Source organism: Delphinus delphis, chromosome 1 (assembly GCF_949987515.2).
Source record: "Delphinus delphis chromosome 1, mDelDel1.2, whole genome shotgun sequence".
Taxonomy (NCBI): domain Eukaryota; kingdom Metazoa; phylum Chordata; class Mammalia; order Artiodactyla; family Delphinidae; genus Delphinus; species Delphinus delphis.
The window spans coordinates 96,228,129-96,247,332 of NC_082683.1; the positions used below are offsets into that span (position 1 = coordinate 96,228,129).

General features: G+C 50.8%; 1 protein-coding gene across 1 annotated transcript in view; it reads left to right on the forward strand.

The window, feature by feature from the left end:
• Window positions 1-19,204, forward strand: part of SLC6A17 (solute carrier family 6 member 17) — a 51,786-nt gene that overhangs the window by 25,197 nt on the left and 7,385 nt on the right. Inside the window, exons 6-8 of the mRNA XM_060026905.1 lie at window positions 490-600; window positions 16,804-17,045; window positions 17,349-17,541. Of these exons, the coding sequence (XP_059882888.1) occupies window positions 490-600; window positions 16,804-17,045; window positions 17,349-17,541 (546 nt within the window). The remainder of the gene's footprint in view (window positions 1-489; window positions 601-16,803; window positions 17,046-17,348; window positions 17,542-19,204) is intronic.

Consider the following 19,204-nt stretch of genomic DNA (forward strand, 5'->3'; position numbering starts at 1 on the left):
TTTAATTTATAATCACAAGAGGCAGGACCTTCTTCTGATGCTTTTGCTTGGGAGCCGTGCCTATAACCTCCTGGATGCCTTCTGTCAAAGGGGCTCTAAGGACAGGGGAGATCTTTAGGGGGTCCACTGGAGTCAGGGACAGAAAAGCAGGCATGAGATATGAACAAATGAAGAGAGGAGGGAAAAGGGTTCCTCACCCCCTTGGGGGCCCTTGGGGGCGCGGAGGCTGCGAGCCCAGCCCCACCAGCCCTTGAAAGGAGGAAACAAGCCTCAGGCACAGCCATGCTGACTCCAGCTCGTCTGTGTGGCTGCTTCTGCCTTGGCTCGATGCCAGACGTGCAGTGGGTTTGGCCCCGTGCCCAGGGGTCCCGGGGCTCTGCTTTCTGCTGCCATCAGAGGAGGCGCGTGTACCCCAGCTGCGAGCAGGGAGGCGGATGCCAGCTGCAGGAGGGGCTCTGGCCCACAGTGGGTCCCTGTCCTCTCTTGCAGGTGATGTATTTCAGCTCCCTCTTTCCCTACGTGGTGCTGGCCTGCTTCCTGGTCCGGGGGCTGCTGCTGCGGGGGGCCGTCGACGGCATCCTACACATGTTCACTCCCAAGGTAAGGCCCTCGGGCTCCCCAGGAACACGGACAGCTCTTCTGGGCCTCGTCTGCTTCACGCAGTTTAACGCTGCCTGAGGACGTGCTGTGTGGCGGGCACTGTGGTGGGCGCTGGAGGGAGGCACCAGGGAGGCTGCCCGTGTGGTTCCAGGGAGAGGGACAGGGCAGGGACACCACATCAGTATGGGTGAAATCAGAAGAACCTTCAGGGAGGAGATGATATCCGAAACGAGCCTCAGGGAGCAGATAGGATTTCAGTGGGCGGCAGTAGGACGTTGCAGTCAAAGGAACTGTATGAGCAACAGTGTGGAAAAGCACTGGGCGTGCTTGGGGCCATGGTGTGAAGTCAGTTTTGGCTCGGGTGTGGGGGGTAGAGCACGGTTTCATTGAGTAGATTTGTGACAGCAGGAACCACGGAGATGCCTAAGAGAAGAAGCTCCCTGGGAATCCCAACTTGTACCCCAATCGGGGGAATGAGGTTACGATCTTATTAAAGATAAAAGACCACGTGGATAGAGATTTTTACCCTTACCAAAGCTATCCACATCTGTCATTAGATCCTCCCGGTAGCCCAGTGAGGGATGAGCAGGACCATGGTGCACGGTGTCCTGAAGGTGGACACCTATACTCCTTAGGAAAATGGAAACAGCCAGTTTCCTAAGCATGGTCTCTGCCCACCAGCTAGCCCTGCCTCTCTGTTGCCCTCCAGACCACTGGGCACAACTGGCATGAGCCAGTCCACTGAGGAATAAGAGAATTTCAGATGCAGAAACGGCATGCCCTTCAATGTAACCCTAAGCAAAGTACATTAGTCGCCCCAGCAGGCAGGCTGGGAAGTCCACCTCCAAATGCCAGCAGATCAGTAAGCAGCATCGGGGGCCTGGTGAGGCTCCAGTCCACAGGCACAGGGTCAGAACCCTGCCAGGCCAGCTTAAGGCCCTCAACACTGTCCCTCAGTAGTGCCATCTCACTCATGTGTGCGCACACACACACACACCCATACACACATACACACACATACACACACGCATTAATGCTTACACAGAAGGTTCATACAAATGGCACAGGGAGAAGAATCCAGATCTCGTGGGGTTTGAAATCCCTGTTCCCTCCCAATGGCCCTGCTCTGCAGCTGCAAACAGCCCCTGATGTTTGGGGCTGGCGAAGGTGGGTAGCAACGGGCAGGGCATAGATCCCTCCATATCCACTGGACAGAGCATAAAGGGCCCTCAGCGTTCTTGGATGTAACATCCGAGGTTTCTACGTGAACAAGCGCGGAGGTCCGCTGTATGGAGCACTTAGTGAATCTTCCGAGGCATGAATGTGACTACCGAGCCACTTGGCTGGGGCAGGGTTGTTGTGAACATGTGATGTCTGACAAAGAAGAGAAAAATGCAAACCTGGTTTCTTTGGGGGAAAACAGCCGTGAGACGAAAGCCGATGGTTTTTATGAATGAATTCAACTGTATTTCTAGAACCGTGATCAGTCTAATGTGTTCACTTGAGTCTTTCCGTTATACTTTATTGAGCTTTATGAGAAAATTATATACTCTGGAGATGTTAATAAACATGGAGATTCACACAGGTCTCCAAACGGTCCCCTGGGTGGTGCTAAGAGAGCCTGGTACGTAACTCAGAAGCCAGTGGAACCGATTCATAAGATCAGTTGCCAGTCCCAGCACACACAATACCGCTCCCCTTCTGATTCAGACACTCTTTAAAACATTTTTTTAAGTGAAACATCTCAGACATATAAACACACATATAATAATATAATAACCATTCTTAAGAAATAAAATATTACAGGTGTCATAAAAGTGCCCGTGTAGCCAGCCCTCATCCCATTCTCTTCCCTTCCCTAAAATAACCACTCTCTTGAATTTGGGGTTTAACCTGCTAATACATTTTTAAAATTTTGTAATACATATATGTGTATACTTAAACAAGATATAGCATTATGTGCGTACTTTTAATCTTTTTTGTATCATATGCAACCTTCTGCAACTTGCTTTTATTTTTGCTAATCACTCTTTTTTGAGATTTTAGCTATATTGATATATGGAGGTCTAGTGCATCCATTTTCATGGCTGTATTGTATTCCACTGTGGCACTAAACTAAAATTTATTTATTCATTCTCTAGTTGATGGTCATTTAAGTTGTGTCCAGTTCTCACCATTGCTAATAAACATTATGACACAGGTCTTCATGTGCACACATTTCTCTCGGGCGTATATGTTTTGGAGTGGAATTGCCATCTTAAAGGGTATACGTGTCTTCAGTTTTACTAGGTGTTGGCCGAGTTGCTCTCCAAAGTGGCTGCATCTATCGATATTAACACTCCCACCAGTTGTATATGAGAGTCCCAGTTGCTCCACATGTATTACATTGCAATTTTTGCCAATCAGGTGGATGCAAAAAGGTTGATGTACACTTTGAATAACAGGGGCACTCCTTTCCCAAAGCTTTTCCTGGATGTTCAGGAAACAGTGTGGTTCCACTTTAGCATTTGCAGAGGCCCCGAGTCTTCATGAGGTGAAACTTAAATCAAATCCAGAAGGCCCTAGAGGAGCCAGGTCACCAAGAACCAGCAGGTGTGGTCCCTGGTCCATCTAGCTCTTGTGACCTTCAGGTATGGATAGAGCCTATGGGGCCCATCTTGAGACCTTGTCCACGGAGCAGTGCCGTGGGACAGCTCCTGCCCTTGACCCTGGAGGGATGTATTGAGCAGGGAAGGAGAGGCTTGAGGGCTTCAGAGGCCAAACCCCTCCATCAGGGATCTCCTTCACAGCCTGTGTCACCATTTGTTTTAGGCAGGTGAGGCCCAGTAGTGATGGCTGGGGTGAAGTTCCTGTTTACAAATCCTTCCAAGTCATCTGCAAAGAGTGTGGACCTACTCTCAGACACAAATGTCTGACTGTCCATACATGGCAGGCTACTGTTGCAGAGCTGGGACTGTTTCAGCATGGGCTTGGTGAGATATGAGGAACCCGGGAGCCTTTTCAAGTCCTGGCTCTAGTATAGTGCTGTAGAGTGCCAGGGTCGCTGCACACAGCTGCCCAGCCTGTGCACTGCTCCATTCATATTGACCGAAATGTAAATGACATCACCAGGGGTCATGCCACTTGGCAGCCATGGGACAGTCCAAGCAGATTTTTGTCCAGGGCATCTCAGAATCCACCTGAAGGAAGCATAGGCCCTCCGTGGGTATGCTGAATAACCAGGAAGATGTGCCCTGCTATAAAATCTTCCAACATCAGAAATAATCCAAGCTAGAGGACCTGGGCTCTCAGTCCATGTCTTCAAGCAGTTATTAAGTGTGATGAATGCAGTGTGGCCAGGATACCATGATGACCCACTAGCACTTTTTTTTTTTTTTTTTTTGTGGTACGCGGGCCTCTCACTGTTGTGACCTCTCCCATTGTGGAGCACAGGCTCCGGACGCGCAGGCTCAGCGGCCATGGCTCACGGGCCCAGCCGCTCCGTGGCATGTGGGATCTTCCCGGACTGGGGCACGAACCCGTGTCCCGAAACCGTGTCCCCTGCATCGGCAGGCAGACTCTCAACCACTGCGCCACCAGGGAAGCCCCCACTAGCACTTTTGATGGGGACAGTAGCTCATGTTAATGGCTAACGAACTTCTTGAATTCCTTGGGCTACTTTCTGGATTCTTCTTTCCATCCAGTTAAAAACCCGAGTCACTATGGAGTCCCATACAACTAACCATGTGCTTTGCTCAGTATAAACTGGATTATGGTAGATTTTGTAACCGCCGAAACTTCCAGGGAATATTTATCAAAATTACAACTGTTCACATCCCTTGGCCCAGCAATTCCACTTCTAGGTATTTGTCCTACAGATGTACTCACCCACAAACAAAATGATCTGTGCATACTATTGGTCATTGCAGCATTTGTTTTAGTAGCCAAAGAGTGAAAACAACCTGAATGACCATCATTTATTTATTTCTTCATTCAGTAAAGGCTCATTGAATTCCTGTTATGTTCTGGCGCTGTTGTGGGTTCTGGGATCCAGCAGATAAACTTCCTGGCCGTGTTGGAGCTTATATTTTAGTCAAAGGAGACAGATAGTGTAAGACAAAGGAGTTGTTGGATGGTGTTACTAAGGAGAAAAATAAAGCAGAGAAAGAAGGATTCGGGGCACTGGGGAGAGTGTTGCTTACTAGTGTGCTCAAGGAAGGCCTCCCCGAGAAAGTGATATTTGAGTGAAGACTTGATGGAGGTGAGGGGGCAGGCCATGTGGAGAGTTGGAAGTAGCACATCCCATTCTAAACAGAGAGAACAATAAATGAAGAGCCCTTAAGTTTGTACGTGTCTGTCATTCTCAAAGAGGCTGTTGTGGCTGGAGTGGGAGGGGAGAAAGATAGGACCTGTGGCCCATGGGGAGCCAGAGCAGGAGGGTCCTGTAGGCCAGGTAAGGACTCTGGTGTTTCCTTGGGGTGAAATGGGGGCCACTGGACAGTTCTGAGCAGAGGAGTGACATGATCTGACTCCCGTCTTCTGAGGATCACTCTGGTTGCCACTGAGAGTCTGAGGGAGCAAGGGTAGACTAGGGAGAAGCCTCCATCCAGATGCTAGAATTCATCCAGGTGGGAGGGGACTGGCTGGAGCCCAGGTGATGTCAATGGAAGTGATGAGACGTGGTCAGATTGAGGCTATATTCAGAAAGCAGAGTCAACAGGATTTGCTGCTGGATTGGATGTGAGACGTGAGAGAGAGGGTGACAAGGGTGACTGCAAGGCCTTTTGCCTGAGCAACCAGGAGGATGTGGTTGGGGGGAACAGGTTTGGTGAGGAAGACCAAGAGTACTGATTTGAACATGGCGGGTCTAAAACATCTAAGAGATATCCAAGTGGAGAAGCTGAGTAGGTGGTTGGATAGATGAGTCTGGAGGTCACGGGGAAGTATAAATTTGGGAGTCTGAGAATTTAAAGTCGTGGACTGGTTACAATCACATCGTGAACATAGAGAAGAGGACTAAACACTGAACGCTGGGGTCCCAGTGTTTAGAGGTTGGGGGAGAGATCGCCAATGAGGGCAGAGGAGAAATGAGAGAGAGAGAGAGAGAGAGAGAGAGAGAGGTCCATCCCAGAGGCCAAGTGGAGAAAGTGCTGTAAGAAGGAGGGAATGGTCAGCCAAGTCCAAAGCTTCCGAGGGGTCAGTGATGAGGACTGAGAAATGGCCAATGTGCTTGGCAGCAGCGGGGTCACTGGCACCTCAGCAAGAGCTGTTTCGGTGGCATGCTGGGGACAAAGTCTAGTAACAGTGGGTTCAAGGGAAAATGGGAGGGGAGGAACTGGAGGCGAGCAATAAAGACCACTGATTTTCAGGAGTTTTGCTGTAAGGGGAGCAGAGGAACAGGAAATGGGGTGGTAACCAGAGAGGACCATGGGATCAAAGGTGTTATTTAAGAATTTTATATCATGATAAAAATAATCCATCATACTTTGCTGGTGGGAATGTAAAATGGTGCAGCCGCTTTGGAACAGTCTCGCAGTTCCTCAAAAGGTTACACAGAGTTAGTGTATGACCCGGCAACTCCACTCCTAGGCGCACATCCAAGAGAACTGAAAACATATGTTCAAAAATTTGTGCGCAAGCGTTCATAGCAGCATTGTTCATAAGAGCCAAAAGTAGACACAACTCAAATGTCCATCAACTGATGAATGGAAAAATAAAAGGTAGTGTGTTCATACGATGGAATATTAGCTGGCCATACAAAGGAATGAAGTACGTGCTACAATATGGATGAATTCATCCTTGAAGACATTATGCTGAGAGAAAGAAACCAGTCACAAAAGACCACATATTGTGTGATTCTGTTTATATAAAGTGTCCAGAATAGGTGATTCTGTAAAGACAGAAAACAGATTAGTGGTCGCTTGTGGGGAGGTTGGGGGAGAAATGGGGAGTAACTGTTAACGGTATGGGCTTTCGTTTTGGGGTGATGAAGATGTTCCAAAATTGATTGTGGGAACGTTGTGCAACTCTGTGATATACTAAAAGCCACTGAACTGTACAGTTTTTTAAAAAATCCAAAAAAGAGAGGGAAATTGATGCTATAGGAGAGGAGGGAAGCAAAGTCCTTGAATAAGCAGGAGAGATGGGACCCAGTGCCCAGGTGGAGGAGTTGGGCTTAGCTTGGAGCACACACGGTCCCCGTAGGAGCAGGAGGGATGGGCCAGCCTGTGGCACACATGCTGGCAGCTGAGAAGCGATGGCGAGGATATTCTCACTGTGGGAGCTCTCTTCTCATTGGGTCATTTTTCGCTGTAAAGTAGGCAGCAAGGTCATCAGCTGAGAGTAGGGATGGTGGGGGAGGGGTTGGAGGCCTAAGGAGGGGTGAGTGTGACGTGATTGTGACGAGATGGGGATGCATGCACACGGGGGTGGAGGGGACAGGAGCTGGAGGTCAGGGGTCGGGGGAGCAGGGAAGGCAGCCAGCGTGGTTCCAGTTCCACGGTGGACAGTATTTTATCATCTCTGAAGGCAGGCTGTTCTCACCATCAGTGAGACACTTAGAACAATCACATGTTTTCCAGCAGTCAGTGCTTACTATGTGAGGCACCTTACGTTTATTAACTCATTTAAACTCATGACAATTCTAGAAGTATTATTATTATCACCGTTTTCCACATGGGGAAACTGAAGCACAGAGAAGTTAAATAATTAGTTCAAGGTCTCACGTGTCCTGGGCCCAAGGTGTGTGCTGTGTCCGGCTACACTTGCTGCTTGGGGGCAGGCCCAGAGTAGATGGGGGGTTGGTCATCCCCAGGGTCAGGAGCTTATCAAGCGATGACAATGGAGAGATGGCAGGGGAGATGAGTGTAAGCAAGGAGTGACGAGAAGGATGCACGTTGACTAAGCCAGTGACGAAGGAAAGTTAGGATACAAACGGGGTGAGGGGCAGTGAAATGGAGGTAGGCCAAAGGATTGGAGGTCCCAGCAGGGCTGAAGAGTTTTTAGAGTTTAGATACTAGAGGTGAGCTGGAAAGATGGGGTGCTTTGGAGTATGGGACCCTTAAATACTGAGGTTTAATTGGAGCACAGCAAGTGGTCATGACAAAGGCCATGGCATGACCATAGGAGTGGGGGAGGACGAAGAGTACTGGAAGTGTTGCAGGAAAATGGGGCCTGAGAGGATGGTCATGGCCCAGGTCTCGGGTGAGTCCCTGGGATGGGCTGCCAAGGGAGGGTCCTTGACTTCACACAGGAAAGAATTCAAGAGCAAAAGCCATCTTAAAGTGAAAGCAGGTTTACTGAGGTACACAGTGGGTCTCAGGAGGCCCCGAGGGGTGAGGTGGGTAGTTTTTATGGTCTGGGTAATTTCATAGGCTAAGGTGTGGGAGGATTATTCTAACTATTTTGGGAAAGGGGCGGAGATTTCCAGGAACTGGGCCATCACCCACCTTTTGGCCTTTTATGCTTGGCCTGGGAACTGTCCTGGCGCCTGTGGGTGTGTCATGTAGCTAATCTATGACATGAATGTATCATGAGGCTCAAAGTCCACTGGAAGTCGAATCTTCCGCCATCTTGGGCCTGATCCGTTCTAACCAGTTTTTGTTGTATCTGCAACAGCTCTGTCATTCCTCTAAAGGTTGTGCCCTGCCCCCTTTGCTCCTGTCTCAGAAGGGAGGAAGAAAAGGGACCCAGAGGCAGATTGTTGGAGGGGACATTGATGGAGATATTGAAATCACTTAGATGACAGCAGCAGTAGTGTTGGGAAGAGCGACAGTGTGCAGTGGAATGTGGGGAGCGGCTGGGAGAGCGGACAGCACTTTGTCCACTCAGGCCCAGTGCTCCTAAGTGTGCAAGAAAACAGCCTTCCCCCTGAGAGGCTGCAGGGCCCGCCTTCGCCTCAGGGCCCCTTGCTCAGCCCTTCCCTGCACATCAGGCTCCCCTGGGAGCTGTAACGACCAGGAAAAACTACCAGTGCTCAGGCCCACCCTGGACTAATGGGAATCCAGCAATCGGACTCGTTAATCAGGATCGCTGGGTGTGGTGTCCAGATGGCAGTAGAGCGTCAGAGGGCCCCAGGTGATTCTAATGTGTAGCCAGGATGGAGAGCTGCCGAGTCACAGCAAGAAGGTGAAGAGAACTGGATGCGCTGTAGTAAGGGGGATTGTGCTGATAACAGGGCCCAGTGGTAGGGTGCAGGCAGTTGTGGGCAGTGGCGCAGAGACTTGAGCCAGAGCAGGGGACACACCTGGCCCTCCCGGGATGAAGGCCAGATGAAGGATGACCCTGGAGTCGTGGACATCTTGCAGCAGCGGAGCTAAACTGGGCCCTGGGACCGAGGACCTGGCCTGGTGGTCCCTTAAGCCAACTGTGAGGACGAGGCTATGAGTGGGCAGGGGCGGGTGGGGGGGCAGCTTACCAGGAGCCCCGGAACCCTGTGGGTTCCCAACTCAGCAGGATGAGGGAGTGTTAAGGCTGGGAGCGACATCTCTGGTGGACAGTAGGGAAGAAACAGGGAGGAATACATACACACGTAGATATGCACGTGTGTGACCTGTGTGTGTGCGCATGGGTATATGTGTGTGCGTGCATATATCTATATTGCTGGTATACACATAAAATATCACTAGAAGGGTAGGGAAGAGACTGGTACTGTGGTTACATCTAGGGAAGAGGAACTGAGTATCTGGAATACAGGGTTGAGATAAAGGAGACCCTTTTATGCCTTTTGAGTTTTAAACCACGTAACCTATAATCAGTAAGATGGAAGCCGCACCAATTTTTCAGGGCGGGGCCTGGCACAACCTGAGCTGTGTGGGAGCTGCGGGCATCTTCTTTGCGGCCTCTGGGGTCTAGACGAGTGAGTGGTCCTGCCCGGTGAGGACAGGCCGCAGGGTCAGGGGTGTGCGTTCACCCTCAGACAGGAGAAGTGGGGTCCCTGCAAAGGCCCGGATGTAGCGGTTAGTGGAGGAACTCCGTGACCCCCGCGACTAGCGTTAAGGCTTCTGAGCAGGGTGGTGAGGGCAGCCCAGCCTTGTTCCCAGTGGTGGGCTCTGGAGCTGGACAGTCTGGCTCAGATCCCAGCTCATCACTCAGTCGTGGGAGGACAAGTTCCTTGGCCTCTTGTGGCCTCAGTTTCCTCAGCTGCAAGATGGGGTGAACCACGGCAGCTCCCTCACCGCACCGTCAGGAGAGCATATAGGACTGTCTCGGGGTGCAGGGAGTGCATGGTGAGCATTAGCTAGTTTTCTTCTCCGTCATGAAGGTGACACTGCTCTTGGGCAGTGGGAACCAGGTGCCCCAGTGCCATCTGGCGTCTGCGGGCCCGTCTGTGCTGAGAAGCAGGGCGACGTGCGCTCCTGTCACGCACCAGCCCGGGCTAGGGCGCAGCAGCTGCTTGTCGATTCAAAAAGCATCTTCATGCTGCTGAGTCAAATGCCGTGGAACACCTTGCTCCCCGCGTGAGGGAGTGACTCAGCCGTGTGCCAAGGGAAGGCAGGACGCCGTTGCTCTGTTTCAGGGTGGGCACCCTGAGGCAGGTTTGAGCCTTGTTTTCAGTGGGGAAAGCCCGTTTCCCACCTCTTTTCTTGCGGTCACATCCTGATGTCCAGAAAGGACACTGGGTTTCCTGAGGTCTGGTCTTGGGTTCATCCTCCGTTGAAGCTATGATCAGGACCTTGTGGAGATCAGACACTATCATCCATGAAATCCTCAAAGAGCCCCTTTAAATTCAGGGAACACGGGCGTTCAGTCCTGAAGGTGCCTGACTCTCTTTACCCCCAGATGTGCACTGGGCTTCCGGTCCTCTGCACCGGCAAGAGTGCCCCTCCACACTGCAGGCTGGAAGGGGGGATGCCCAGGGACCATTCACACGAAGGCCAAGCTTTGGCCCTCTCAGCTGCTTTCCTGGGGGCTTATTAATGTCAGATTTGGATCCATCAACTTACTTCAAAATAATCTAGAGGTGGGTGGGGGGAAGGGTGGGGATACAGAGGAAGCAAGATTAGCCGTGTGTTGATACTTGTTGAAGCTGGGTGGTGGGTACATGGGGGTTCATAACACTATCCTCTCCGCTTTTGTACATTTTGTAATCAATGTTCTACAATTCTTAAAAGTGGAAAAATAACAGCAATTAAATACCATCTTAACATACAACAAAAAACAGTTTTTGAAATAACAGCAATTAAATACCATCTTAACATACAACAAAAACCAGTTTTTGTTTCCGTCCAAAATCATTGCATGTAAGGCAATCCTACCCTGTCCTCTGAGAAATCCCGCATGCTGTAGGGTCAGCTCTCAGGCACAGTTTGGGATTATGGTGTCCTCCCTGAAGTGGCCGCCTCCATTTATGAAATGGGCCCTGATGGTGCCTGGGCCTAGGAATTTATCCACATCTTAGTTTTAGGCTTAGGAAGTGGTGAAAATCCTAATGATGACATGTGTTTGAGTCTCATAAACGGCCCAGACCTTTCTGTAAAAACTTTGGTAATGACTGACATAGATCAGAAAGGAAATAATTACTTCAAGATGAGAGAGAGAGAGAGAGAGAAGAGAAGGAAAGGAGATGAAAAGGAAGCCAGCATTGAAATAGGCTTGTTTTAGAAAGTAGAAGTTTAAGGTCCTAAGGATCTTCCAAGAAGATCCAAGAAGACTGCATCTTAGCACAAAAAGGCTTATACAACTTCATAGCCCCTGGCGTGGTCCTTCCTGATCAGCTCACCTCGAGGACACAGGTCAGCCTTTGTCTGTCTCTCTCTTGCCCCCCAGTCTTTCCTCCTCTCCTACGTGCCAGGCACTGCTCACACAAAGATGAACAGGAGATGCGCTCCACCCCTCACAAGCACCAAGTGTGGAAAGGAAGACAGACACATAAACCTGAAATGCGGGTATGGACAAGAACTGTGAGAGTCCAGGCACCACGAGTAGCTCTACCAGAGGCAGTCAGGAAAAGCTTCAAAGAGCAGGTGATATTTGTGCTGGGTTTTGAGAAATAAATAGGAGTTCACCAGAAAGTGAGTAGGTGGAAGGGAATTCCAGGCAGAGGGAACAGCCTGGGCAAAGGCCAGAAGTATAAGACCATGGTGCTTTTGAAGAGTGGTTAGGATGTTCAGAACACAGAATGGAAAAAGATTTGCCGGCAGGCAGTGGGGGAACCATGAAAGATGTTTCAACATGCGAACGACGTTGCCAGCGCTATGCCCGTTTCAACCGGCCCTTTCTTACAAACTCTTATGCTTCCTCCTAGTTGGAACTCTGCAAACTACCCAGAGCCCTCCCACTAGGTCCAGGTTTCTAGCCTGAGGTTCCAGCGGATTGGTAGGACTGTCATGACTGACATCCGTGAACTTCAGTGAATACCAGCACGCCTTCCAGACATAAGTAATCTACCCATTTCTGGAACCTTCTGAGAGGATCATTTAAAAAAACACAAAAACCCACCCAGGAGAAGGGAGGTACAGAAGTCCTTTCCCAGTGGAACTATGATTATTTTGTTCTCCCTTTTAAAATAATCTCCAGATTTCTATTAGGAGCGTGTATAGGCGCCTATTTCTTTATGCACAGTGCCAAAATCCAAATAGCCCTGAAAAACAAAAAAAAATTTTTTTCTTTCTCCCAGAACTCATTTGGCGACAAAATGACCTGAACAGATGTGAGACTATTTATAGTCTTTATCGATTCACTTGGTGTGAATATTCATATTCTGCTGCAGAAATACTAATGTGTCTGATTACAGGGTGCTGCCCCAGACCCCATGGGGGGTGTTATGTAATTACGTGGCATATGCACCATATTACCTTTCGACGATAAAATTGGAAACAAAACTGGTTTCCAAAACCAGTCTGGTCCCAAGGCTTTTAGATGAGGAGATGCAGGTCTGTACCACTTTTGTAAAGAAGATGACACTGCAAGCGGGCCCTCAACAGTGTGGAATGACCCTGTGCCATTTCTCTGGCCATCTTTCTCTCCTGTGTTCCATGGTGAACATTTTCAACCCCTTGCACTGTCTGAACCTTCTGACCTCTCCTCCCAGTGCACCTTACCCCCAACAGTTGATTTTGCCTCCTGCTTTATGGGGAAAACAGAAGCCACCAAGACGAAAACTCCCTTAGATGGCGGAGACAGAAACAATATGTATACAGCCCTGCCCACAGCTGCCCCATCCTGTCCTCCTTCTGTCGTCTCCCAGGTGAGCAGCTCAAGGGTCCCCTATGGCAGATAGCTCCTCTTCCCTCCTCTAGGTCTGCTGCCTTCCATCAGCTTTAGGTATCGTCAAGTCACTGCATTAAAAACAAAAACGAGACAACAAATCAAAAAGCAACACTCCAGATTTCGTAGGCTTCCCCCGATACTGCCCTGTCTTTCATTCCAGCCTAGCTTCTCCAGAGTGTCCGCCATTTCCTCCCCTCTGCTTCTCAACTCTCCCCATTCCTCTCTGTCTTCTGGCCCCATTGCTCCCTGTACAGCTCCGACTAAGCTCACCCATGACCTCGTGGCTGTAGCATCTTTCACTCCATAGCAGGGGTCCCCGCTCCTCCCTGGCGGCCTTTCTTCCCATGGCCTCTGTGATCCAGCCCTCTCCTGCTTTTCCTCCGGCCTCCTCTCCCTCCCTGTAAGATCCTCTTCCCTGCTTTAAACTTGCAGATGTTGACTTGCCCCAGGCTCTTGCCTCTTCTCACTCTATCCACAGCCTCAGGGCAATCACTGCCTGTACACCTGCTACGCACACATTATACCTCCAGCTCAGCGCTCTCCTCGAAATTCCAAACTCATTTGTCTAACTACTGGCTTGACATCTCCTTGTAGATATCATTTTTTTTTTTACATCTTTATTGGAGTATAATTGCTTTACAATGGTGTGTTAGTTTCTGCTTTATCACAAAGTGAATCAGCTATACATATATCCCCATATCCCCTCCCTCTTGCGTCTCCCTCCCACCCTCCCTATCCCACCCCTCCAGGCGGTCACAAAGCACAGAGCTGATCTCCCTGTGCTATGCGGCTGCTTCCCACTAGCTATCTACCTTACGTGACACGTTAAACTCAGCATTTCTAGAAGGGATGCTTTGATCTTCCCTGTTCTAACCCCTTCAACACTGACCCCTCTTCTGCTGTTTCCACATCCACCGGCTCAGGTCTGCAGGCCAGGGCTGTGGCCGTCACCCTGGCATCTCCCCTTCCAGCGCCCCCCAACTCCAGTCCGTCACTAAGGTAGACTTGTGTTTTCCTGCTATACCCTCTCTGTCTTCACCACCCTGACCCTAGGCAACGCCACCATGACCTCCCACCTGAATCCCAGGATGTGCTTCCTCGCAGATCTGCTGCATCCACTGGTTTCTTTAAGAAATGCCCATCCGATTGTTTCCCTCCTCCTTCACACCCCTTTGTGCTTTCCCTGGTTAAGTGCCTTTTTAGGGTCAAGACAAGGATCCTTACGGGCCTTTGCTGTGACTCCTCTGACTCTCCCAGCCTCGCCTGTGCCACTCCTGCCTTGTCCTCTCTGCTTCCCTACACATATAGCTCCCTGTGTGAGGAGGGTGTCCTCCTCCGTCCCCCCTCAGGGCCTCTGCACACACTGTTCCTTCTGCCTGAATGCTCTTCCCTCCCTTTAGCAAGGGCAGCTCAAAGATCCCTTCCTCTGGAAGCCTTCCCTGACTTCCTAACTCACTCAAATCCCCCTATCACAGGATCTCCCAGCGTTAGGCACCTGGCTTTCCCAGCCCTTGTCACTTTTGCAACTTAGCTCTATTTATGGGGTCATTTGACCAATGTCCATCTCTCCAACCAGAATGTCAGCTCCACGCGAGCTGGGACCTTGCCTCCTATTGCTCCTCGTGGCTCCCCACCACCCAGTACCAGGCCTGGCCCACAGTAGGTGCTCAGGGTTTGATGGACGAGTGGCTGCATGTCGTAGCCACTGGGAGCCCACACACGTTACAGCTGTTGAGTGTACAGCGAGGGGGAGGGGGTGGGAGGGTGTCACCTCCTCATGAATGACAAGGGGCTCTTGGCTCCTTAAGGTCTGGGCTCGGGGCTTTCTTGGTGGGCCAGAGATGGCTTTACCTGTTTTGTGTGGACTGAGGGACTGTAATCTCCCCTGGAATGCCTCTCCCTCCTCCTCCCCTAGCCCATCGCTCTGCCAGCCTCCAAGCTTGCCAACGCCTTCTCAGCTGGGCAGTGACTCCTGGTGCTCAGACACGCCTGGGAAGCTGCTGAGATGGTGGGCCTCTGTCCTAGATGTTAGGACTGAAATATTAGAGCTGGATGGACCCTAAGCCCATCACTTTACTGTACACACAAGGAACAGACTCTCTTATAGGCATGCAGTCAGGGGCAACCGGGCCGGGACCACTTGGGGCTTGTGCCCACAGGGTGAGTAGCAGATTCTCTAGTTCGCTCCTTGCCTCCCTCCTCTGTTTGGAGTGAAGTCACTTGGGTCCACCTCAGCAGCAAAGGTCCAAAGGGAAAGTGGTCTGAGGAGTATAGCGGCAGACCAGCTGAGTCAGGAGATGGTGCCAGGAGGGCGCCATGGCCCGATGTCAGCCGATCTGTGTTTTAGTAACTCCTCTGCCCCAGCTGGCTGGCTCCAGTACTTCGAGTGAGTTATTTCCCCTTTGGGTCTTAGTTTACTCTTCTAAATGTAGATAACAATTCCTTCCCCCACCAAAAAATACAAACAAAAAAAAACCCCAAAGAACCCCAAACCCACCTCTGTCCTGAGCAGGTCAGAGGCATTTTGTCAGGATTAAATGCTCCTACGAGCCAGGTGTTACTTGAGACTGTACATTTGGTCCTCAGAATCATTTTTGGAGGGAGACTTTGTTATTATTCCCATTTTTCAGGAGGCTCAGAAAACAGGCACTATCACCTGCCTAAGCCTTCTCAGCTCTTTAAAGAGGGAGTCAGACTTAGACCTGGGTCTTTCTGACTCTAAAACCCTATGCTGGACCCAAGCCCTAGTCCCTGCATTGAGGAACAAACAGTAAAAGGAAAACAGACATGAAACGCGTTTAGAAATTGCCCCAAGCCATCTAGATACTGTGGACGTCCTGGCGCCTGTTGGGTCTGAAGGCAGATGGACAGGTCAGGTCGGGGCTCCCCTCTCCAGGAAGTGTCTGGGTTCTGTGCTTCAAGCTGGGTGGGTTGGGGGTGATTCTTCTGTGATCTAGGGCCTGCAGATGTGTATGAATGAACTTAAGGTTTTTTTCTTTTTTGGAAAAGGGAGTTTGGGTGGGCAGGAGGGAGAGGTTGGTATCTTTTTTCATGGTTTGAGGTGGAGGAGGGAGACGTTTGTGTTCTTAGTTGTCTTGTACAGTTGTGCAGGCTGTATACTGCACGACTCCAGGAGGCACCATTCACACTATAGTCTAAGTGAATGTCACTCCCTAGAGTTTGCCCTACACATCATTCCTGATGGCCTTGAAGATGTTCCTTGGTATGATAGCTCCATGGTAAGCAACGATAGCAGTTAAAATTAACCGAAAACTTACTATGTAAGCATGTAGCGTTTATTTTATCTTACCTGGCTCACAACGATCATCTGAAACTGATACTCTTTTTTTTAATTGAAGTATAGTTGATGTACAATATTATATGTTACAGGTATACAATACAGTGATTCACAATGTTTAAAGGTTATACTCCATTTATAGTTATTATAAAATATTGGCTATATTCCCTGTGATGTGCAATATATCCCTGTAGCTTATTTGATAAACAATAGTTTGTACCTCGTAATCCCCTCCCCCTATTTGCCCCCCCTTCCTTCTCCCCACTGATTACCTCTAGTTTGTTCTCCGTATACCTGTGAGTCTGTTTCTTTTTTGTTATATTCACTACTTTGTTGTATTTTTTAGATTCCTGATGCTCTTGCTATCTGTGTTTTACCCATAGGAGACCTGAGGCTCAGGGGGTGTTAGAGGAATTGCCCAGGCCGCACGTAGCTCTTTACCACTGTGCCACGCTGCCTCTGGACTCCGTGAGGCTGAGGAACTGGGGTGTGGTGGGAATTCCACTGCACGAGAATAAAGCCGTTATCTTTTTTTTTTTTTTTTTTTGGCTGCGCCGCCTGCTTGTAGGATCCTTAGTTCCCCGGCCAGGGTTTGCGCCTGGGCCACGGCAGTGAAAACACCGAGTCCTAACCACTGGACCGCCAGGGAACTCCCTAAGCCATGATCTCTGTGTCTCTTTTCTTCCCCTGCCATGGTCGCCCCTCCCCCACTACAGCTGGACAAGATGCTGGACCCCCAGGTGTGGCGGGAGGCAGCCACACAGGTCTTCTTCGCCCTGGGGCTAGGCTTTGGGGGTGTCATCGCCTTCTCCAGCTACAACAAACAGGACAACAACTGCCACTTCGACGCCGCCCTGGTGTCCTTCATCAACTTCTTCACCTCGGTGCTGGCCACCCTCGTGGTGTTCGCTGTGCTGGGCTTCAAGGCCAACATCATGAACGAGAAGTGTGTGGTCGAGTAGGTGGCCCCTTTCTCCTCCTGTCCTTTTCTCTCGCCGTCCACCTTCCCCTGGGAGAGTCCCCCTCCACCCGCGCTGGGCGATGGCGATCAGAGGAGCTCTCTGTCCCCAGCCCTGGACCACAGGGACAGCTTCGGAGATGTCTCCGTCGATGCCCAAGGCATCCTGCCTGGGTGTCTAGGAGGTACCCCCAGGATGGTGCCCAGTCCTGCCTTTTTACCTGAACTTTTTTTTTTTTTTTACCTTTTTTTCAATTTTTTTGTTTTAAACCTTTTGACTTTACCCTTCCCTTTGTGCTGCAGGAATGCCGAGAAGATCCTGGGGTACCTCAACACAGACGTCCTGAGCCGGGCCCTCATCCCTCCTCACGTCAACTTCTCTCACCTGACCACTAAGGACTACGCGGAGATGTACAAGGTCATCAAGACCGTGAAGGAGGACCATTTCTCAGCCCTGGGCCTCGACCCCTGCCTTCTGGAGGATGAGCTGGACAAGGTATGGGGCAGGCTGTCCTTCCAGGATGGGCAGAAAGGCAGGTGTGGGAGTGCAAGACCCAGAGACAAGCCATGGGTGGCTGGAGCTTGGGTGCAGAAAGCCTCCAGGGACTCATTTTTTTACTTGATAAGTGAGGACCTACTATGTGCCCAGAGAAGCACAGAGGGAAGGTGTTGGCCAAAACCCCTGCCCTGAGGTAGGCTGAGTCTCTGAGAAGACGAGGCAGGTGCACAAGTCCCAGAAATCAGCGGGAACGGGGACGGCTTTCACGTGTCTTGAATGGGTTTCCTGCGCACCCGTCTCTGCCATGTGTAATGCGTTTGGAACAGTGCCTTGGACACAGCACGCAGAGAGTAAGTGTTTACATTAGCGTCTGCCCTTTGCTGTCTATCCCCTGGGCCCTTGTGACAGAGCCGTGAGCCGAGTATTAACGTTGTCTCCTGTTTTACAGGCGAGCAGCCTGTAAGCTGGGAGCCTGCTTGAGGTCTCACAGCTAAGAAGTAGGGGAGCCAGGGTTCAAATCTTGATGCTTCTGCCCCTCCCCCAGCTGCCCCACTCCCACTGCCACAGGGACCCTTAGCCCCTGGGGAGGGCAGGGCAATGCTGCCCCTCATTAACGTGCAGGCCCAAGTCTGGACACCTTGCTTCTATCCCCGTTTGCACAGCTGGAAACTTTCAAAGTGACTGTTCTGTTAGGAGGGGTAACAGGAGAGAGACATACCCACGGGGTCCTGGGATCCAGCTGGTGCCAGGGCTCACATGGGGCTGAGCCAGCTCCTCTCAGTCAGCCTCGATCAACCCTCCCCTTCTCCGTGGAGCCAGGGAAGATGACGCTTTCCCTGCGCTCGTGAAAAAGTCAGCTGCATTCTACTGGCGCCAGCCTAATGCTGAGGGACTGTGTCGCCTGTGAGCTCTTCCCATGTGATCAAGAGTGAAAGGGCCATGTCTGGGCACCCCTGCCCTGGTTTCTTCCCCAGGTAACTGGCAGCATAAAGGACGGCGCCCTTGCTTGAGACCCTGCCCCATTCTCACAGGTGTGGCCGGGTCCTCTGAATAGAAGTAGGATGGTAGGGCTTCGCTGGCGGCGCAGTGGTTGAGAGTCCACCTGCCGTTGCAGGGGACACGGGTTCGTGCCCCGGTCTCGGAAGATCCCACATGCCGCGGAGCGGCTGGGCCTGTGGGCCATGGCCGCTGAGCCTGCACGTCCGGAGCCTGTGCTCCGCGACGGGAGAGGCCACAACAGTGAGAGGCCCGTGCACCGCAAAAAAAAAAAAAAAAAAAAGAAGTAGGATGGTAGCAGGCTTTTTAAAAAAACATTTATTTATTTATTTGGCTGTGCAGGGTCTTAGTTGTGGCATGCGGGATCTTCATTGCCATGTGTGGGATCTTTGTTGCCATGTGTGGGACCTTCGTTGCCGTGTGTGGAATCTTTAGTTGCGACATGAGGGAGCTTTAGTTGCGGCATGCGGGATCTGGTTCCCTGACCAGGAATAGAACCCGGGCCCCCTGCATGGGGAGCACAGTCTTAACCGCTGGACCACCAGGAAAGTCCCCGTAGCAGTTTTTTTACATAATACAATCTTGATAACATCTAAATGACAAGGACTACACTCTCACAGTTTGGGGAGGTGTTCCCTCTCAGTCCGCAGACACTACAGGATAG